Source organism: Ursus maritimus, unplaced genomic scaffold, assembly GCF_017311325.1.
Source record: "Ursus maritimus isolate PB19 unplaced genomic scaffold, ASM1731132v1 scaffold_6, whole genome shotgun sequence".
NCBI classification, from domain to species: Eukaryota; Metazoa; Chordata; class Mammalia; order Carnivora; family Ursidae; genus Ursus; species Ursus maritimus.
The window spans coordinates 29,025,283-29,048,676 of record NW_024426774.1 but is presented as its reverse complement, the minus strand read 5'-3'; the positions used below and the strand labels follow the sequence as shown (position 1 = coordinate 29,048,676).

Sequence of the window (23,394 nt, the reverse complement as noted above, 5' to 3'; positions counted from 1 at the left end):
TCATAGTCATTAATTTGTTCACTATTTTAATAAGTACTTATTGAGAGCTGGCTACATGGCACATACCATGCAAAAATCCTGGGAATTCATTTGTAGGTGAGACAAGATGAAGCTTCTGCCATACTGAAATTTATAGTTTACAAGGGAACAAGGTCAATAATAATTATTTACAAATAAAATAAGTGCTAGAAGAGGCTATAGGAAAACACATAACACGGGAGCCTCAGAATCCAGGCATTTAGAAAAGATTTACCTGAAAAAATGATATTGAAGGTGTGATCTGCAGGATAAATAAGAGTTAGTTCGGACGAAAGCATGATGTTGCAATAGACAGCATTTATTTTTAGGCAGACAGAAAAATATGTGAAAGACCCAAAAGTGGGAAGGAGTGTAACATATTTGAGAAACTGTTTAGTCGGTGTGGTTAAGGCTGAGAGAGAAGGGGTGGGTGGGGCCTGGGCAAGGAATGAAGCTGGACATTTAGCGAGGTGAGAGATCATGCAGACTTTCTAGGTGTATTAAAACTTTGGACTTTATGACTTTGAGAATTATGGTGGTCTAAGAGGGAGATGGTAATGGCTTGCTCTATATTGGCAGCAATGAGAATAGGGAAAAATTAAATGAAACTGAGTGATATTTAAGAGGAAGGATCAGTGGGGGGCACCTGGGTGGCTCAGTCAGTTAAGCGTCTGCCTTCGGGTCAGGTCATGATCCCAGGGTCCTGGGATTGAGTCCCATGCCGGGCTCCTTGCTCAGCGAGGAGTCTGCTTCTCCCTCTCCCTCTGCTCCTCCCCTTCCACTCGTGCTCTGTCTCTTGCTTTCTCTCTCTCTCAAATAAATAAAATCTTTTTTTTTTTAAAGGAAGACTCAGTAAAATCTGTTGATTGATTGGCCATAAGGAAAAGAGAGAAGGATGTAATCCATGTTCTGACTTGAATATAGTAATGTAATTTCCTGGGATTGATAATACTGAAGTAGGAGGAGGTTGGAAAGAGTGGCTATCATTAATTCAGTTTTAGATAATTAGTTAGTTTCATGGTCTGGAGCTCAGAAAAGAGAAATTTGGTTGGAAACGTAAATTTGGGAGGTGTAAGAATTTAGATGGGAGATAAAGACAGGAGTAGTTAAGATCACCAGGGAGAGAATGCTGAATGAGGAATCCAGCATATAAAATTTAGGAAAAGAAAAAGAATCAGGAAAAATATGAAGCAATCTGAGAGATTAAAGGGAAAATAGAGTTTGTAGTGTTCACAGAAGCCAAGTGGAGTAGAGGAGTGGTCAGCTATATCACATATTGTTGAGAGATCAAGATGAGAGCTATAATGTGTCCTTTGACTTTTGTCACATGATGTCTTGAGCAAGAATTCATCTAGCCAAGTTGTTACAAGTGGAAACCCAAATACATTGGGCTATGAATAGAAACTTCATTCTGAAGTTGACTTTATAGGAGAGGAATGAGGGCTGTAGGTCAAAGGGGTGATGGAGTCAAGCAAGACTTTTTCTCCTGCAGTAGTGAGAAGTGAAGGTTTAAATGCTGAGAAGATGGAACCAGTAGGATGGGAGAGTCTAAGGTGTGGGGCAGAGAGTGGATAATCGTCCAAGGTTTCCAGGACCCAAGTAAGAATGTCTCTCTCAGTGCAACATGAAGCAAAGAGGAGAGGATGAGTGTAGATAGAGGTGGGTTTTTGGATTTGGTGGCTGGAAGTTGGGGGAGCTATCATCTAATGACTTTTACTTTCTTAATCAAGCGTAAGGGAAGATAGGGGCACCTGGGTGGCTCAGTCGTTAAGCGTCTGGCTTCGGCTCAGGGTGTGATCCCAGAGTCCTGGGATCGAGCCCTGCATCAGGCTCCCTGCTCCGCTGGGAACCTGCTTCTTCCTCTCCCACTCCTCTGCTTGTGTTCCCTCTCTCGCTGGCTGTCTGTCTCTCTGTCAAATAAAATCTTTAAAAAAAATTTTTTTTTTAAAGTGTAAGGGAAGATAGGTTTTATGAGTGAGGGAGCAAAGAAGAGTGCCAGGAGTTTGAGAAGAGTGGAATGTAGAAGATTGAACTAACTGGAGAAATAGAAGATTCTGTGGTAGTACTGAGGGTTCAGAGGGTAGTGACCCTTTTTTGGCTCCATTGTATAATTCATGATGGTAGCAGTTCACCTTGTAACATTTTTCTGCAGCCCCTCTAACCAATCATTGAGCAGCCAAATACTTTGATACATTCATAGTTGGACTTTGGCCAAGCAGATTCAATTAAATGACAGCAGGATGAAAGAAGTAAGGATGCTAACAAGACAGTTCTAAAGTAATAATGCATTATGAGGTCTCAATTTGGATAAAGGAGGAAGGAAAAGACAGCAGGAGGCTGGTATATAGGGAGAAAGAAAGGCACTGTAGATATAACCAGGGGAGGGTATTGCTCACATAAAGGGAGGAGAAGGTTATTCAGAATGAGGTGAAGGCACTGAAAAGCCAACATATTAGATGTTAGATCTGATGTGGTATATTTAACTTATGCAACAAGATTTTCTCTTGTTTCACCATAGACCAGGGGGAACTGAACCAGTCCTACGCCATCAAAGAATCTGAGTGTGCTGCAGGGCAGAAACCAGATGCACATGAAATGTGTACAAGAAACATCCACAAAGAAAATAGTTGATGAGTAGTTTATACCTGATTGCATTCTGTAACAAGATATGTAGCATCCTGCCAAAAACCATGGTCTAATACCTAACTTCTGAGGGCACTGATGACATCTCTTGAGCAAGGTGGCTCTACATGAGCAAGCTGTTACGTGAAACAGCTTAGGTAACTGACAACATGATGAAAACACAGACACACACTCTTTAGGTTGTCTGGTTCCTCTCTCCATTTTTTTTCTCCTTAAGTATAATTATACTATGGAGGTTGACCTTATGAGATGGAACACATTTAAGAGGATCTGGTAAAGTAATAATGTGAATTTCCTTATCTCAGTGGAGGTTATCAATAAACCATAGGCTACGCGATGAGCTTCCTGTGTATTAACATGAGATAATGCCTCAAAACTGATTTCCTTAGCAGAACATCAAGAATTTTTTTACAAGGCGTTTGGAGCCCTTTTCGGAACCCTCTTGAAAAGGCTAAGTAGTGAGATTATAGGTAGCTGGTTGGAAGGAGATGGCGTGGCAGGTTAGAGATGAGAAAGGGGGCCGTTCAAGAGGTTGTCTTGTTTCCACATTGCCGAAAGCCCCGGTGCAGTCTCTGTTATTGGATCTTTTGACATTGAAAAATAGTCCACACATGGGTTCATCCAAATTAGTGAATCAGTTCAGATTCTTATAAATTTTGTGTTCATTTCTGCTCAGTCATTGCCATCAGGAATGGCAATGTTATGTGATACCACGTGTAATACCTAACACAAATGAAATGTGATTTTTTTTTCAGCAAATGTATTGAGAGGTGAGTTTCACCACAGTAATCTTTAAATGATATAAAAAGTATTAAAATTTGTATGATGTTAAAACTATTCAAAATATGTCTTTGAAAGAAAAACCACTACTCTGAATTATTGTTATTTCCCTCTTGGCAAGCAACTGCTGCTTTCTTTTTTTTTTTTTTTTTTGAGAGAGAGAAAGAAAGAGGTGTGTGTGTGCATGTGCCTATGTATGAGTGGGGTGGGGGAGGGGCAGAGGGAGAGAGAGAGACTCTTAAGCAGGCTCCACGCCCATTGACCCTGAGATCATGACCTGAGCCGAAATCAAGAGTCAAACACAACCGACTGAGCCACCCAGGCGCCCCAGCAACTGCTTTTTATACCATGTGAGCACAGTTACAAGTTCTGCTGTCCTGACAGAATTATTCCACACATAGGTACTTATGTCATGTGGGATAATTGTAGGATATGTCAGTGAAAGACTTGAGCTGAATGCCCAGGTCATCACTGTCAGAGCAGGGGGGTCTGGTTGTCCGGGATGCATATGTGGTGGGCACAGCAAGGTGACAGACAGTGTAAAGTAACAGGCATTTTTATAGGAAGGTGGAGGTCTGCTGTAGGAGCAAGCAACACAATGTTACTGAGGTTTGTGGACTCTAAGAAACAAAGACTCTTCTTTGGAGGACAATTCGGCATAATCTAAAATAGTTGAATATATGCATATGCCTCGATGCAGAAACTTCACTCCTAAACAAACACCTGACAGAAATACATGCGCATGTGTGTCAAAACACATGTGTAGGAATGTTCACTGCTGGGTTATTCATAATAGCCAAAACACAGAAATGACCTCGGGTGATATCATGATTCAGCAGAACACTACACAGCAGTGAAAATGAACTGTGAAATGTAATCATGTGGGTGACTCTCACAGACAAGTTGCTGAGAAGAGGCCAGACACAGAAGAGAGCACACTACATGGTTCCATTTATATGAAGTTCAAGAACAGGCTAAACGAAACTATAATGATGGATGTCACTATTGACTGTGATTTCTCCATAGCAAGGGCCATGAGGAAGCCACATATTTTTATCAAATTTAATATGTTTTATTCTTTATTTTGTGGCTTTTATGAAAAAGTGTCAAGGGAAAGTTTTCAGACAAATATGTCTTTACCTTTATATAGGTTTATAGTGACTAAGACACCATCAATTGTAATTTGCATCTCTAATATTAGGGATGTTAAAATGGAATAAAAAATATGCCTCAGAATCATTAAAATGGAGTTTTTTAAAAGACTTGGTTAACAAAGTTTTTTTTTTCCTCTTTGGCTCTGCCAGTCAATATTTGTTGAGTGTATTTTCTCAGCTACGGTTCTTTTTTTGTTTTTTTTTAGATTTAAAAAAAAGCTTTTTTTAAGTAAACTCTATGCCCAACGTGGGGCTTGAACTTACAACCCCAAGATCAAGAGTTCCATGCTCTGGGGCGCCTGGGTGGCACAGTGGTTAAGTGTCTGCCTTCGGCTCAGGGTTCCTATCTCTGTCAAATAAATAAATAAAATCTTAAAAAAAAAAAAAAAAGTTCCATGCTCTGCTGACTGAGCCAGTCAGGCACCCCTCTTAGCTACAAAGCTGTTTAGTTGCAACTAAATTAAATTTTTATGGTGTTTGCTTTATATATATTTGGTCATTTGATTCTTAACACAATTATATAAGATAGAGCAGGTATTGTCCTCATCATATGCATAAAAAGGCAGAAACTCTGAGCGACTGACTTGTTCTTCCCATCTCATATGACCATGCTTAAGATTTCTAATTATAGGATATTTGAATGTTCCAAAATGTCTTCATTAAAGGAAATGAAGTGAATAAAACATTTTATTGAAAAAAAAAAAATCAGGTTTTCTCCCCTCAGTTATATATATATTTAATACTTGGTATAAATTTCATGGGCTATGTATTTTATGCAAATATATCTTGAATTACAAATGGTATATTGGTAGCATAAAAATATACTATCTAGCGTTGTGAAGAGGTGGTGTATTCCATATAATTATTCCCCCCTCCACTATTTCTGGATGAGATTTTTTTTCTAAATACATTACTTACTCCTTGCTTAAAAACCAAGTACCTGGAACATAATTTAATATTTTCTTGATGAGTCAGATTTATAGTAATAATGATAATAGCTAATATATACTGAGCAAGTACCATGTCTCTGTCACTGTTCTAAGAAAAATACTTGTATTAACTTACTTTATTTTCACTAGATTCCTGCAAAGAATTACTCTCCACATTTTGCATATAGGCAAATAAGGCACAGAGAGGTTAAGTAACTTGTCTAAGGTCACAGAGGAGTCAGGGACAAGCAAGAATCAAATCCAGTCCAGCAACCAGAGCCTGAGCTCTTAATCATTATGTTGTGCTGTGTCTTTACTTTACTTCCTGTATTAAAGTGTACTACATTGATTTTTTTCAGGAACTTTTGAGATTAAAAACAGTTCTAGTCCAAAAGGGCCTATTTTGGAATTCTTTCCAGGTGTTTATATTTGCTTGATTTTATTTTTTATTTTAATAAATACCCTTCTTTTCCTTCAATTCTTGCTTTGTGCTCTGCCACCTAACTTTTCATTGACTACATATAATCTCCATGCACTTAAAAAATTTAGATGACAACATTTAGTAGGACCACGTGTCAAATAAGATGTGCAAGAGATTCTTCTGGATTTTCATGGAAGTATATTGTATCATCTTTAGCGACCAGGTCTTGGGACAGTTATTTTGGCTACTAAAATATTCCTTTTATACTTTATTGGTATTATTTTTCCAAAAGTCCATTATTTGACTATATATTTAACAACTGATGTTGTTAAATGAAGAACCTCTTCGCAAGTAAGGTGTTAGTACATATTCATTAGGCAAATAAGATTGCAGTTTTTTAAAGAAAATTGTCTAATATGTTATGGTTTCCAGGTTCACTTATGTAGTTCCCATTTGCTACTTCGCCGAGCAGCTGTGGCTTGTCTCCGGCAGCTTGCACAAAGGGAAGCAGCTGAAGTATGTGAATATGCCATGAGCCTAGCAAAAAATGCAGGCGATAAGGAGAACCCTGGTACTCGTAAGTTACTTCATCAGTCAATATTCTTTTCTGTTTAAATACTTCAACATTTCAAATGAGTATTATTCTTTAACATTTTTGCTTTCAAGTACCGTCAGTCTTCTTATTCTTGTAAGTTAAATAAAACCGTTATCACTTTAAAAATTCCAGTATCATTTTCTTGGTAATTTTATACTTTTACCTTTTTTAAGGTTTGAAGCTTAAAAAAAAAAAAAAAAAGTAAATAGCATTTAGTATCAAGGTACTTGTGCCGTCCCTTCAGGATGATTTAGCTGTATAAAGGATAACTAACTCCAAGGATTTTGCTTCATGTCACTAATAGACTTCTGGAAAGAGAAGTATCTATTTTGGGGGTACCTGAAAGCTTCCGGTCTCTGATACTAGTTGACCCTTTGTGATGTAACTTTTCCTCAAGAAGGCAAACCTAGAGTAACCAGTAAAAAATGTCAGTAGGTGTTTGGGTAGCAAAAGATAGATCTTTGCTTTCTTCAGTTCTTTCTGCTTTTTGGGGGGTTTGAAGTATAGCTTGAATTTCATAGCTGGCCTTTTGGTCTCTAGGGATAGGTTGCTTAGCAGCTTTTTTCAGAGTTTAACTGACAGATATTTCCCCTATTATGAGACAAAATTTTTACTCGAAGAGCTTTCTAATGCATAGAAGTTGCTTGGGTACTAAAAAGCAAGATACTAAAATAACTTCAATTTTAGGATAGTGTAAAAGCTCTATTAACAAATATACTGTATTGCAGAATGTGAAAGATGTTATTTATACAGTAAACATTACTGCTTTTAAGAGAGAAAACATAGCACCAAAAATAATTATAGACTTCTCCTGAATACATATAAAATTTTAAAACTTAATACACGTCAGTCACCATAATCAAAATTGAAAGACAAATGAAGAGGGGAAGTACTTGCAAAATATATTTATTAATTTATTTTATTTATTGAAGTGTGCATATTTATATTTTAATGTTTTTAAAGCTAAGTGTGTTGGGGTCCTAAGACTACCCCGAGGTTTTTTGTTTTTTTTAAGATTTTATTTATTTATTTGACAGAGAGAGACAGCCAGCGAGAGAGGGAACACAAGCAGGGGGAGTGGGAGAGGAAGAAGCAGGCTCCCAGTGGAGCAGGGAGCCTGATGCAGGGCTCAATCCCAGAACGCCGGGATCACACCCTGAGCTAAAGGCAGACGCTTAACGACTGAGCCACCCAGGCGCCCCTACCCCGAGGTTTGATGATACACTAGGAGGACTTAGCATACAGTCATGCATATGGCTATGATTTAATACAGCAACTGAATACAAAGCAAAATTTGCAGAGGGAAAAGTCTGGAGCAAACCAGGCGCAGGTTTCCAAGAGCCCATGCCCCATGAAGTCACACAGGAGCTGCTTGACTCCCCAGCAATGAATCATGACAACATATATGAAATGTCTACCATGAAAGTTTGTCAGGGGCTCGGTGCCCAAGGTTTTTATTGGGTGCTGGTTGACTAGGCATTGTCTGCCTCGCATGTTCCAAAAGTCCAAACTTTAAAGGCAAGCAGGTGTTCAGCATAAACCGTACCGTTCGTACAAATAGTTTAGGTATAGTGAGCCACTTTTACCAGGAAATGATGGGAACCCTCCTGAAACCCAGTTCACTGGAATGCTAGCTAAGGGCTAATCTGAATTTCAGGCATTACTAAGTCATCTCAGGCCTGCTATGTTAACTCTCTTCTGCATCTATAGAAAACCATGAAAGCATAAGAAACATGTTTTATCAAAGAAGAAATGTCACCATAAGAAATATTTTCAACCTCCAGTGATTAAGTAATTACAAGTCAATACAGTCATAAGATAGCATTTTTCTTCTATAAAACGGATCAAATTAAAAATAATGATTATAGTCAGCACTAAGAGAGGTATGAATAAAAGAGAAATGTTTTATACTGCTGGTAGAAAGAAATGTAAAGTCATACAAATTTTCTGGATTTGTCAGTATTTTTTGTCAGCTTACCCTTTGACTTAGTGATACCCGTTTTAGGAATTTATCCTCAACGATCAATTAATATTCTCTCTCTCTCTCTCTCTCTTTTTTTTTTAGAGAGGGAGAGAGGTGCAGGGATGCGCAAAAGGAGAGGGAGAGAGAGAATCTTAAGCAGGCTCCATGCCTAGCACAGAGCCCGACATGGGGCTCGATCTCATGATCCCCGAGATCATGACCTGAGCCGAAATCAGGAGTGAGGTGCTTAATTGACTGAGCCACCCAGGCATCCTTAGTGTTCTCTTAATTCAGTGGTTTGCAGTGTAGCTATGAAAATTCATGTTGTAGAAGTTTACTTCCTGATATGGGAACATACTCACTATCAGCTCCTAAGTGAAAAATAGGCCTCTATGCCTAATTTCTCGCTTATGTTCTCTTTCCTTGGAAACAAACCTTTTGACTTTTCCTACTATCTGAGTTCCTCTCACTGTGGCTATTTTCTGCAAACTTCCCCTTATTTTGTCTTTGGAGTGACTAAACTAAAAGAGCCACTTTCGGTTTACATCCCTTTGTCTCACTGTCTTCAAGGTTCAAAGGGCTTTAGTCTTTGGAGCCTCATAATATTCCTTTTTAAGGTTGCCAGTTATACAACTTCTCCTGCCTCTAAGAACGAAAAGGTTTTCAGATAAAGCAAGGCATTTAACTACTATTTTGTAACAATATTACTTTTTTAATTGAAGTATAATTGACATACAATGTTATATTAGTTTCAGATGTACAACATAGTGATTCCCCAATTCTGTACTTGACGCATTGCTCACCATGACAAGTGTAGTCACCATCTGTCATCATATGTTATTACAATACTATTGACTATATTCCCTATGCTGTACTTCTCAACCCGGTGTCTTACTTACTTTATAGCTTGAGGTTTGTGCCTCTTAATCTCCTCCACCTATTTTATCCATCTCCCCACTCAATATGACTTTTTGATTGTATGTTTCTTGGAAAGGATTTTCCTAGTTTTTAAATGATCTTTTAGGATATAATCCATTTATAATTTGTGTTCTGGCTTTATAGATTTTCAAAAACCTAAAATATAAGACTGAATAAATTTCAGTTCTTCGAACAAATACATCAATAATTATTTTTCATTCCATTAAATTAAATCTACTTAGAAATATGTCTCTTTCCCATACTTACTCTTTTTTAGAATGAAATATGTATTTATTGAGCATTCCCTGGAGATGTGTTTAAAATATCTCAGAATAGGGGCGCCTGGGTGGCGCAGTCGTTAAGCGTCTGCCTTCGGCTCAGGGCATGATCCCAGAGTCCTGGGATCGAGCCCTGCATCGGGCTCCCTGCTCTGCTGGGAGCCTGCTTCTTCCTCTCCCACTCCCCCTGCTTGTGTTCCCTCTCTCGCTGGCTGTCTCTATCTCTGTCAAATAAATAAACAAAATCTTTAAAAAAATTTAAAAAAAAATAAAATATCTCAGAATAATCAGTTTTAAGGATCAGAGTTTACCTATTGTTAGATTAAATTCTAAACCGAAGGGTATGTAAACTGGAGAACATAAATTCTGTGTGTCACTAGCTTGTTTTGTTTTAATCATGAATTTACATGTAAGCTTTGGTCTTTAACATAATTGTTACCTATAGTATACAACAAAACCCTATACAAGTTCATTTGTAAAAATTGCCTTTCAGATGTCAATCCTTTTGCACCTGGAGTCAGTTCTCGAAGTGATATCCACTGCCGGCACCAAGGTGTTAATATAACAGAAACTGGTCTTGAGGGACTTCTTTTTGGAATGCTAGACCGGGAGACAGATAGAAAATTATGTTCTGATATTCATGATACTTTGGGGCATATGCTTTCATCACTGGCTGTAGAAAAACTTTCCCATTGGCTAATGCTTTGTAAAGATGTCCTGGCAGCTTCTAGTGGTATGTATTTAATATATAAAATATGTTCTTAAAATAATGACTATTTTACCTCTGGTATATCTCTGTACATGTAAATGTATAGATACAGATGCATAGAAAGATATATATAGATAGAATGATAGATAGATAGATAGATAGATAGATACACACACACATATATATATTTGAGCTTATATTTAAAAATGCTAATAAATTTTAATCTATAAATCCCTGTATAAATGTTGAAGGTTAAATTACATTACAAGCTAATGAGATTTCTTTGATTTGGGGGAAATGACTAAATTCAAACTACATTTTCGTGTATAAAAATCCCAGGTTACTCTGTATTCAACATAACATGTAAAACTAGTGAAATATGTAAAAACACTTTTATGTTATCCTTTCTTTGCTTTCTGATTGACTTTAAAAAATTTTCCAATTCTACTGTTTTCAAGAGAGTGAGAATTTAGTCCTTCTTTATTAGAAATCTTGTATCATGAATGCAAGTTCTAAAGTATCATTTTTGCTGTATGTGAGGTTGTCATAATATGCTTCTTTTTTGTTATAGATATGAGCACTGCAACTCCCTTAAGTAGTGGAAAAGATGAGGAATCTGAGAAGAAAGATGAGATGGATGATGATACCATGTTCACCACATTAGGCGAAGAAGATAAATCAAAGCCCTTCGTGGCGCCTCGCTGGGCCACTCGGGTGTTCGCTGCAGATTGCCTGTGCCGAATCATCAATTTGTGTGAGAATGCGGACCAGGCCCACTTCGATCTTGCCATGGCACGTTCTGCTAAACTACGAAACCCTACAAGTAAATTTAAAATCAGTACTTCTTTTCCCCAGAGTATTTTTTATAGTTTTGAAATACAGGTTTGCTGCTATGTAACATGCTTTAGACTCTGCCTTTCATTTCTTATAAGTTCCTTTTACCTTTGTTTTCTGTCCCCTAAGCATACTACCTGTCTTCTGACCTATATTTAGAAGATAAGTGGAAGAAAATGGTCCAAAGGTATCTGCCTATCATAAGGTAGATGTATCTTAATCATGTGCCCTAAAGGTAACAATGGCAGTAACTTATGTATCCTTTGTACTTTGTCCTAGTTTAGCAGTTAAGTGTAAAAGAGATGGCCACACTGTAAGGTACATAAGTAAAGGGAGTTTTGCAGTCCCAGCCATGGAGGATGTCAGAACTNCATCATTCAATTCCACTCAAATTCTCAGGTTTCAGAAATGCTGCTAGGTACTTTTGTAAAGGTGAAAACTGTTACTGAAAGTTGACACTGCTTTTTTTATCTTTTGTAAGCTTTTTATATCCCATAATTCCCTGGATCAGATATTATAGGGAATTTACAAAGAAATCATCAGGTCCAATGTCCTCATTGTTCAGATGAGGAGACCCAGAGAAGCGGAGAGTCGTGGAAGAGTAAAAGACTCTGTCTTGTACTTTGTCGTCTCTTCATCACCCTGTCGTTTTTTTACATATGTAAAAACAAATTGTGTGTACTAATAGTATTGAGTCTATATATTAAAACTCCTTTTAGTTTACTTGGTTACTAAATGCCTTTCAGTTTACTGGAACTCACAAATGGATTAAAAACCAAACAAAAAGTAAAGTAAAATAAAATGTGAATCCAAATGTATGGTTATCAGCAAAGCACAACATATCACGAACACAGTGTCCTTATTCATGCCATTATTTATCAAATACTTATCAAACCCTGTTCTTTGCTACACATTGGGGATGTGAAGAAGAAAAAAACATAGCCCATATCCTTGAAGAATTTCTAGTCTAGAAGACAGAAAGCCTTCTCTCTCAAACAATTTTATGTCCCAATAGTGGTATGAGGGAGTATTTGGGGGACATAAAGTAGTATGCGTTTTCTGAAGAGCCAGGGAAGATCTCACAGAAAAGGTGATTCTGAAACTGGATTTTAAAGGCAAGGAAAAGATTTTCCGGGTAGAAGAAGTTGGTTGTATCAATTTTCTATTGCTGCTGTAACAAATAACCACAAATTCAGTGGCTTAAAACAACACACATTTTTTATCTTATTGTTCTTGTAGGTCGGGAAGTCCAACTTGATTCTCACTGGGCTAATGTCAAGGTATCAGCAGGGCTGCATTCCTTTTTGGAGGCTTTCCAGGAGTCTTTTCTTCTCAGCTTCTATAGGCTGCCTGCATTCCTTGGTGGTGGCCCCCTCTCTCTATCTTCAAAGCCAACAACACTGACTGTCTCAGTGATCCTTCTTTAGCTGTCACATGGCTGGGACCACAGCCAGGAGCAGTGCTCTGCTTTTAGGGCTCATGTGATTAGATTGGGCCCACCTGTTAAATTTGGGATAATCTCCATTTCAGAGCCCATAACTTTAATCACATCTACAAACCCCCTCTTGCTATGTACATTAACACATTCACAGATTGCAGGGATTAGGGTGTAGATATTTGAGCACCATTATTCTGCCTACCACACTGGTTTATTATAAGCAAAGAAAGTAAGATAATTTGTTTGCTTTAGATTTTATTTATTTATATTAGAGAGAGAGAGCACACATGTGCATGAATGAGGGAGGGGGGAGAATGAGAGGGAGAGAGAATCTCAGGCAGACTCTGTGCTGAGCATGGAGCCCACCACGGGGCTCGATCTCATGACCCTGAGATCATGACCTGAGCTGAAATCAAGAGTCAGACGCTTAACTAACTGAGCCACCCAGGCACCCTGAAAGTAAAGAGAATTTGTAAAGGCATGGAAGTATAAGTGTGCATGTGACGTTTTGGGAATAGTGAAGATCCTTAAGTTGACTTTCCTTTCTTTGTATTATTTTTCTGTCATTTGTATCTTGTCTTTTGCCTGCATTCTCAGAGATCCTCACAAGTTTTCCCTTTATACCACCGATAATGTTTTACTGTTCTCTGCCCCCATAGTAGATCTTAAGTCTTTTTTGTTTTTACTTTTCCTTTAATTTTTTGTCTTTTTTCTACCTTCATTATATCATATCCTTTTGACTCTATGATTTTCTGTTCTTATTGTGTAGCAGCCATGATTTTTTGCGTTCTATTGAGATGCCAAATGTTTTCTATATTTTATTCTGATTTTTATAGAAAATTATTTTTGAGATTGGCTCTTTCTCAATCTTCAGAATCCTTATTTTGCCTGCATGTGTTTTCTTCATAGGCTTATTTGTTTATATATCCTTGAAAGAGGAGAGCATTCTCCATACTTGAAATTTGCTCACAGGGTGTGTGTGGGTGAATTGCCCATGTTCTCGGTCTTTGTTTACTGGGTACTTCACATTGGTAGCTGGATGGTAAGCTGATATAACAGCTTTCCAACCTAGATTCCAGTATGTGACATGCTTTGTTCTGCTGGACTGAAACAGGATCCTTTCCAGTTCCCATTGCCTGCTATTCTCAACAGTCATGTCAGCATGTAGTTTTCAAAGTTATAGACTAAATAAATGTGTTATCCAGACTCTTCCTATATCATCCTTATCTCCCTTTGTATCCACTGAGCTTTAATGGTATGGAACTACTGCCCCCAGAATATAATAAACTTCTACCAGCCCCCTAAGTCTTTCCCCCTTTTAGAGTTTCTGCCTTGTGCTCCATCCCACTCCCCTGCTTTAGGAGTTCATCTCCTTGGATTTGGGAAAAAGACGTCTTGACTTAAGAAAAGTTGTGTAGAGAAGCAACAGTACTTTTGGGAATAATTGCCTAGTTTTTTGTTGGTACATTGGTATTTTTCTAGACCTTTTTATTTAGGTAACAGAGAGTACTGGAGGAGTAATGGGTCTTTTTAATTTACTTTTGGATTGGCATAATATGAATAGGTTCATTTTAATCCAGTTCCGTCTGCCTTGGAAATTTCCTCCCAACTTCTGGCAGTAGTTCATTATACCTAATTTTTATTGATGGTGTGTTTTTGCCTCCATTAGATGAGGGAAGTGTTAGGGGCTTCTAGCCAAATGTTTATTTTTTCTCTCTCCATTGTTCCTCTTCCCCAAACCAGTAGATATTCTTTTTTAAACTTAAGATTCTAAAATTGGAATTTTAGGTAGGCATATGAAAAAATTAGAAGATACTTGTTTTATAACCTTCACAATAGCGACAACCACAAAAACCTGTTTAAATAGGTACTGTTTGGACATGTAGCTGAGCCACAGATTGCCACTGCTTCAAAAAGAGTTTGGGAGTCTTGCAGCCTCCTGAAGAACTTGAGAGTACTTGAGTTTGGTAAATTCTTTAGATAACTTCAATTGCTATGTCTTTAAGTTCACCAGTCTTTTCTTTTTCAGTATCTAATCACTAATAATCTTATCTAGTATATTTTTCATTTCAGGTATATTATTTTTTTATTTCTACAAGTCTCATTTGTGGTTCCCCCTGCCTTCTTTTTGTTTTCTTTCTTGAATATAGGCAACATATTTATGATAACTGTCTGCTCGCTGTCTGGTAATTTCATCACCTTTTCCATTTCTGGATCTATTTCTATTCACTGAGGGTTTTTTTTTTTTCCTTTCCTGCTTCTTTGGATCCCTGGTAATTTTTTATTACATGCCAGATTTACAAATTTTATAGTAGTAGTAGTGGATTTTGTTGTATTCCTTTAAATAGTGTTGGACTTTTTTCTGTGATGTAGTTAAATTACTTGATATCTTTTGAATCCTTTTGAGACTTGCTTTTAAGCTTTGTTTGGGCAGATCTGGGGTAGCCTTTACTCTAAAAGGAAAAAGACTTCCCTTTTCTACATCTTATCCTTATAAAAGTCTTTTCCAGAGTAGAGGTTGGGAAACTACTTCCTGTAGTCCAAATGCAGACCATAGCCTGTTTTTTTAAATAAAGTTTTATTGGAACACAGCATACCCATTTATATACACGTGATCTATGACTATTTTCATTCTACAACAGCAGAATTGAGTAATTGTGATAGAAATTATATGGCCAGCAAAACCAAAAGTTTTGCTTGTACATCTAGTTCTTTATAAGAAAAACCTGCCAACCCTATTCTAAAAGAATTACAAACTCCTTTTGGGAAAGTTACAATAGTCAGTTATTTTGCTTCGAATGTTATTGTACATCCAATAATGTCATCTATATTACCATACTGTGTAAAGGTTTACCAATATTCTTGAGAAATATGATACATGAGCTTTCTTGAAAGTATATCTTTATTTTTAAACATAGTGAAATATGTGGAACATAAGTGTGCTTTTTTTTAAAGATTTTATTTATTTATTTGACAGAGAGAGGGAGAGAGCACAAGCAGGGGGAGCAGGAGGCAGAGGGAGAGAGAGAAGCAGGCTCCCACTGAGCAGGGAGCCTGATGAGGGGCTTGACCCCGGAACCCTGGGATCATGACCTGAGCTGAAGGCAGACACTTAACCGACTGAACCACCCAGGCGCACCCAAACATAAGTGCTTTTTTAAAGAAGTTTATTTCATTTCATATTTTTGTGTTATAATACCTATTTTTGGAGTTTTCCTTTTTGCCCTCTATTTTTATTTTTAGATGACCTGTTGGTACTTCATCTCTCTGACCTGATTCGCATGGCATTCATGGCTGCAACAGATCATAGTAACCAGCTGCGGATGGCTGGGCTCCAAGCACTTGAAGACATTATCAAGAAGTTTGCATCTGTGCCTGAGCCAGAATTTCCAGGCCATGTGATTCTGGAGCAGTATCAAGCTAACGTGAGATACTCTGTTTATTTAAAACTTAAAATTGATCCTTTGCGTGATCATTAAAGGAGTGAAGATTCCCTGGAGAAATGTATTTGGAACTTCAGCTGCATATCTTTATTCCCATCGTCTGTTAAATAGTTGAATCCCACAGTTGAAGAAACAGTAGTATAAAGCTTGTCACTATTTTTAAATTCTGATAGTGTATTAGTGATAAAACTAGAATAGAATCGCAGCCTAGCTTTTCGGTCTTGTGTTTAGATGTTTAGCCATGCCATTTCAAAGATAAAAGGACATTCAAAGAGTGTTGTGGATTTGCTGACATTACTTTTATATGTCAAGACTTGATAAGCATTTTTAAAAATAAAAAGGACAAAAAAATAAAAAATAAAAAATAAAAAATAAATAAAAATAAAAAGGACAGCTTTGTATGGTGAAGGGTAACTTTTAGTAACAGCAGTTAAAAATATTACTGGAAGAATTACATACCTTCAAAAAAATATTTTATTTTATTCTAAACAGAGATACTTGTTTCCCCTGAGACTTATAACTTTATTTGTGTCCTTGAACTGAGGCACAGTCGATTTAATCCTGGTAATGATAGGTTACGTGAAGACAAAGAAACTTAAGTTGGCAAGGAAAGAAGACACATTTTTTTTAACTGTAATTATACCAGAACCTTAGCTTCGTATACACAACACCTCATCTAAAAGCTATACTCAAACATACACAAAATTAAAAAGGGTGAATAATGTATGCTCCATTGTTTTTCCATCATAAGTACAAGTGAAGAAGTTATGGCTTCTAGCCCAACTGGCTGTAGAAAACCCATATACAATTATTTACTCCCAAATACCCAACCCATAAGAATGAAGGTTTGTTGTTTTGTTTTGTTTTGACTTTTTATTTAGGAATAATTCTAAACTTACAGAAAAATTGAAAGAATAACTATTTAAATCCATGTGTCTTTACCCTTGAATACTTCAGTGTGTATTTCCAGAGGAAAAGAACACTGTCTTTTAAAACCACAGAACAGTTATCAACTTCAGGAAATTCAACATTAATATATTACTTCTGTATAGTCGGTCATATTCCAGTTTTATCAGTCAACCCAGTAATCTCTTTTATAGTATATTCTCTTTCTCCTTCAGTACAGGACCCAGCACCAGCTCTGTGATTAGTTGATGACTGTACTAGCAATACCGCAGTTAGTTGCCATGTGTTTTCAGTCATAGAGACGGACTCTTGATCCATTTCTAAACTGCTGTTGCTATTTCTCAGTGTGACTCTCTTGTGTAAGGGAAGATGTCTCAGATTTGGAGTTGATTATATCTAATTCCTTATTCAGTTCATACACATTAAATCTAATAATTTAAGAATCTATGATTGGGTTGGCTTATGAAAACTAAAGCTCATATTCCTTCACTTATTACTATGACAGTGGTACATAAATGAATATTTCTTGAGCATCCTTTTAAAAAAATTTTTTTTAAAGATTTTATTTATTTATTTGACAAAGAGAGCATAAGCAGGGGGAGTGGCAGGCAGAGGGAGAGGGAGAAGCAGGCTTCCCACCAAGCAGGGAGTCCAATGTGGGCTCCATCCCAGGACCCTGGGATCATGAACTAAGCCAAAGGTAGATGCTTAACTGACTGAGCCACCCAGGTGCCCTGCGTATCCTTCCCTTAAGGTATCTTTTTTTGAGGTGAAATGGTCTCTATATAGAAAATATAGACAGAATTAAAAAGAAATAGCAGTTTTCTGTTATGTCTAAGAACGTGACTTTGTCAGAAAATCCCATTTACTATTAAACAAAAATAAAGGAAAAAGAAACAAGATTAATTGCCTGTTTTGGTATAACATTCGTATAGATTTGATAATGATTATAACCTCCTGGAAAGCAAAAGAAAAATGGTATGTTTGAGTTTATTGTAACTGAAAAAAGAGATAAGGGAGATGTGATAAAAAGGAAAATAACAAAGATGTGTTTTGTGTGTTTTCATCTCCAAAGACACAAGAGGCTTTATGTTTACTACTTAATCTTTAAAAATAAAATGCTCATATTCATTTTCTTAGGTGGGAGCTGCTCTAAGACCAGCCTTTTCCCAAGATACCCCATCAGACATAATAGCAAAAGCTTGCCAGGTAAGAAGAAAAATGGGGTTTTCTATAGTTACCTTCTTTAAATTAATAGATACCTTAGAATTTCACTTCCAAGAAAGAAGAGAGAAAAATCAAATAATACTTATTTTTATCTTGGAAATACAACAGTGACAGTTTCTTCTTTTATTCTGTATGAAATGATGAAGTGGTAACTATTAGTTACATCCCTTTTTTTTTGTCATAGCTGAGGAAATGATTTTGGGATACATAGGTCTTTTATCATCCAGAAGTGAACAAAGGTATAAAAATCATAAGAGGGACTAAAAATAAAAGTCAGAGTACAAAATAATAAAAGAATGCATATTAATGATAATTAGGTAATAAAATATTTTTTTGATCAGTTTGTGAAAATTGTATAAGTTTCTGGAGAACTTCACAGTTTGGAAATTTTATTGCAAAATTAATCCCAGGAGATTATTCTCACATTATTATATTTGAAAAAAGTCACAAAAGCACTTATGGTCCTACACTTTTGATAAGTTCCTCTTTTTAAGGCATCATTCTGAAAATGGATTTATGCATTAAGCTCTCGTCTTTCAGGAAATCAGATTCTTTATCTGCTTTGCTAAGGATAGAAGAGAAGCATCTCTCTCCTTCCCAGTTTTCTGGAGTACAGGGCTCTGCTCCATCATTATTGCTTAGAATCCATAATCAAGCTACATGTGGCCTCTAAACAGAGAATGTTTTGCTATTTACATGCTAAGTGTGAAGTTCTTACTTTGTTCTCTCTGTAGCTGAATGGGTTTGCCTCTTCCTCCCAATGTTAAGATTTTTTTTCTTTTGAGAGAGGGAGAGGTGGGGTAGGGGTATAGGGAGAGGGAGAGAGAAAATCTTGAGCAGGTTCCATGCCTAGTGAGGAGCCTGATGTGGGGCTCAGTCTCACAACTGTGAGATCATGAGCTGAGCCAAAATCAAGAGTAAGACGCTTAACCGACTGAGCCACCCGGGCACCCCCCATTGTTAAGATTTATTTCTCTGAAGTCTGCTGTCTTAATGGTGGCCTTTGGAGAAATGAACTCCTCTGACAAATAGCAGACCAGAGAGAAAAGAGGGAGCCTTGTTTAAGAGAGAAGTCTGTGGATCAGAATTAGAGCAGGCCATTTGGTATGAGATACCGACACACAATAAGAAATCATAGTCCTGTATAAATAAATGTATCATGATGATGTTTCAGAACATAGTATTTAAGCAGAAAAAAACCTACAAAGCTCCCATTCTTAGAAAAATGAAAGCTATTCAGAATTCATCTTGTGGACGAGTAGTATGAAAATTTCCTCTTACTGAATTTGCCTTCAACTTCTTATTCTTTATGCTGCTCTAGCTGCTTTTTCTATAAGTTTCTTCTTTTCTACTGGCAGGCTTAAGTTTTTGACCTCCTGTCCTTCTGTTTCTGGGAGGAAACCTAGTTTTGAAACAGATGGAACAGTGGGTTCCTTTTTCTTAAAGGACAGTAAGGAGTTGGCTTTGGTCAGATCATGAAACATTGCATCCCACCTTATTTACTAGAATAGATGTCATGTTAAACCTGAAACTGAATCAGGGTGATTTTTAGATATTATAGGAAGACTCTCAAGTGTAACACAGTTGGGAACAGTAATCAGTAGTTTAATTTAAAAAAATCCTTTAAATCAGCATAGGAGTCAAAAACATAGTATATACTTTAAATATCTTATTTCAGATTAAAATGGATAAATGTACATTCATGTACCACTCTTTTGATGTAAGGCCTGGGTCTTTTCTCTGAATATGATTTTGCTGATTCAGTGCTACTTTATCTTTTTTCATAAACCAGACCTATAATGCAGAACCTGCAGTTTCTAGTTTCATGCTCTTGATTTTTTCAAAGATTTGATTTTCAGGTAATCTCCACACCCATCATGGGGCTTGAACTCACAACCCCAAGACTAAGAGTTGCATGCTCTACTGACTGAGCCAGCCAGGCGCCCTGGGTTTCAGGTTCTTTAAAGTGAGGACTTGTGATTGTGGAGGCAAGCTAGCACCGCCAGACCACCCCTTCTTCATTGACATTCTTCCTTTGGCTCCAGTGTCACTGCATTTGTCTGGTTTTCCTTTTGCTTTTCTGGCATTTTCTTTCCAATTTCTTTCATTGTTTATTCTTATTCTGCTTGTCCCATAGTGTAACTATCTTCCCTGTGTTCTGTCCTTAAACCTTTTTTTTAATACCTGAGTCCTTGAACAAATTTACCTGGTAACATTGCCTTAGTTATTACTGGTGTGTGGAGAGTTCCCAGGTCTCCCTACTTATTGTTTTTTTTTTTAATTTTAATTCCAGTATAGTTATATTAATTTCGGGTATACAATATAGTGATTCAGCAGTTCTATGCCTTACTCAGTGCTCATCACAATAAGTGTGCTCTTCATCCCTTCACGTAGTTCCCCATCCCCCTACCCCTCGCCTCTGGTAACCACCAGTTCTCTATAGTTAAGAGTCCGTTTCTTGATTTGTCTCTTTTTTTAACCCTTTGTTCATTTGTTTTGTTTCGTAAATTCTACATATGAGTGAAATCATATGGTATTTGTCTTAGTCTCTAACTGGCTTATTTTACTTAGCGTTATACTCTCTGGCTTTATCCATGTTGTTGCCAATGGCAAGATTTCATTCCTTTTTATGGCTGAGTAATATTCCATTTTGTGTATATATGTGTGTGTGTATATACAAATACATATACATTTACATAAACATATATATACATATATATATACCACATCTTTACCCAGTCATCTGTTGATGGATACTTAAGTTGCTTCTGTAATTTGGCTATTGTAAAAAAGTAGTTAAAAACAGAACTACCCTGGGGCGCCTGGGTGGCTCAGTTTTAAGCATCTGCCTTCGGCTCAGGGTGTGATCCCAAGGTCCTGGGATCAAGCCCCACGTCAGGCTCCCTACTCCTCTGGGAGCCTGCTTCTTCCTCTCCCACTCCCCCTGCTTCTGTTCCCTCTCTCACTGGCTGTCTCTCTCTCTCTCTCTGTCAATAAATAAAATCTTAAAAAAAAAATAGAACTACCCTATGATCTAGTAATCACACTACTAAGTATTTACCCGAAGAATACAAAAACACTAATTCAAAGGGATGCATGCACCCCTGTTTATTGCAGCATTATTTACAACAGCCATCTTTGATTCCTCACACTTTTTGCAAGTCTCTGGCCCCTCCTCTAAAAATATTTAATTGGTTTCTAAATCCTGTGATTTCTATGTCCAAGTCTCTTTCAGGTGACTCTCCCTTTTCATTCCATTCCCAGCTTGATCTATATCGTCTCTGTCCCATAATATTGTAATAGTCACCTTAACTAAACACACTGCTTACCATCTAAACGCATTCTTTCCTGGCATAAATACTGGACCAATCTTCCTAAAGCACAATTCTTTTTTTTAAAGATTGATTGATTGATTGAGGGGGGTTGGAAGGGCAGGAGGAGAAGGAGAGAGAGAATCCCAAGCAGACTCTATCCTGAGCTCGGAGCCTGACATGGGGCCTGATCCCACAACCCCAAGATCATGACCCGAGCTGAAATTAAGAGTTGGACGCTCATGGGGCGCCTGGGTGGCACAGCGGTTAAGCATCTGCCTTTGGCTCAGGGCGTGATCCCGGTGTTATGGGATCAAGCCCCACATCAGGCTCCTCCGCGAGGAGCCTGCTTCTTCCTCTCCCACTCCCCCTGCTTGTGTTCCCTGTCTCGCTGGCTGTCTCTATCTCTGTCGAATAAATAAATAAAATCTTTAAAAAAAAAAAAAAAGAGTTGGACGCTCAACCAACTGAGCCACCCAGGCGCCCCAAGCACAATTCCAATTGTAATCTCCCTGCTCAGAAGCCGTGGAAACTGATTGCCCATAGAACAAAGGCTGAATTCAGTTTGCATGGAATTTAAATTGTACCATAATCCGATCCCAGTTAACTTTGCTAATCTCATCTCTTTTCCCATGTAACTCCTCTGTATTTATATACACAGACCTTCCTGATACCTAAACATTCCCATTTCTTCTGCTAGAAGTAATCTCTCCCTTCTCTGTTTTTAAGTGTAGTATTGCAGTCCGAAAATGTTCATTCAATCTGTGTTTTTTTTCTTGAGAACAGGGACTAGATTTTTCCCCTTTATTTATTTATTTTTTAATCTCTTCCATACCAGCCAGAATAACCCTTTGCCTGTGGTAAGCAGAAATGCTGAGTTGAAGAATTATTCACAACTGACGTGGTTCAGGCAGAAATTTTTTTCTATTAAAATTTTTGTCACATTAGACAATGGAAATATGATAAGTAAATACTGTTAGTTTTCCATGTAAGAGTATAATAAATTCCATCCTTGTTATTGATTTGTTATTCAAAAATAATGTTGAAGCACAGCATTTGGGAGTTTTTTGTTTTGTTTTCTTCATTGGTATTTTGTGTTTCTTCCCCCAAGGAAAAGAAATTGTTATTTACTTCCTACTCTTATGTGTTAAATATTAATTTTTTTAATAGAAAATTAAAAGTGTTTTTCTTTGGCTAGGTATGTAGTACATGGATTGGAAGTGGGGTTGTCAGTGATCTCAATGACCTCCGTCGAGTGCACAATCTGCTTGTCTCTTCTCTGGACAAAGTGCAGGCTGGAAAAGGATCTTCCAGCCAACTGTACCGAGAGAGTGCCACAACCATGGAAAAACTGGCTGTTCTCAAAGCGTGGGCAGAGGTAACCACAGCCTATTGTTTTTGAACCATTTCTCCATCCATGAGAAAATGTTCCTCTAGTCCTGTAGGTAAAAAATAATTTATTTGATTTTTGTTGTTTTTTTAAACTGACTTTGGTATGGAATGCTTTTTGGAAATCTGTTATTTGCTCCTTCTCACTGAAATATGTATATATTTATGTCTCAAAAGAACTCTTATCAAGCCTTTGAAAGTTATGTTTTTTAATCAGTTCTTTCAAAATTTCTATACTAAGAAAGGGCTCCCCTAACTAATTATGTGGAAATTCGGCAGCACAGGGTGTAATGATCGTAATGTTGGTTGCCAGTCAGCTAGTTCTTTGCTGACTTGTGTTAATATGCTTGATTCACCTACCAGGAAGGCTGGCGTAGTTTAGTATAAAAAGCATTAAATGTTGAGTCAGGCCCTATAACAAGTTCTCTCTATAATTTA

General features: G+C 37.3%; 1 protein-coding gene across 1 annotated transcript in view; it reads left to right on the top strand.

Moving 5' to 3' along the window:
* The window catches only part of HEATR5B (HEAT repeat containing 5B), a 102,369-nt gene that overhangs the window by 51,070 nt on the left and 27,905 nt on the right, over positions 1–23,394 (top strand). The window contains exons 22-27 of the mRNA XM_008700232.2: positions 6,378–6,522; positions 10,193–10,432; positions 10,980–11,231; positions 15,924–16,105; positions 18,170–18,238; positions 22,766–22,945. Coding sequence (XP_008698454.1) covers positions 6,378–6,522; positions 10,193–10,432; positions 10,980–11,231; positions 15,924–16,105; positions 18,170–18,238; positions 22,766–22,945 — 1,068 coding nt within the window. The remainder of the gene's footprint in view (positions 1–6,377; positions 6,523–10,192; positions 10,433–10,979; positions 11,232–15,923; positions 16,106–18,169; positions 18,239–22,765; positions 22,946–23,394) is intronic.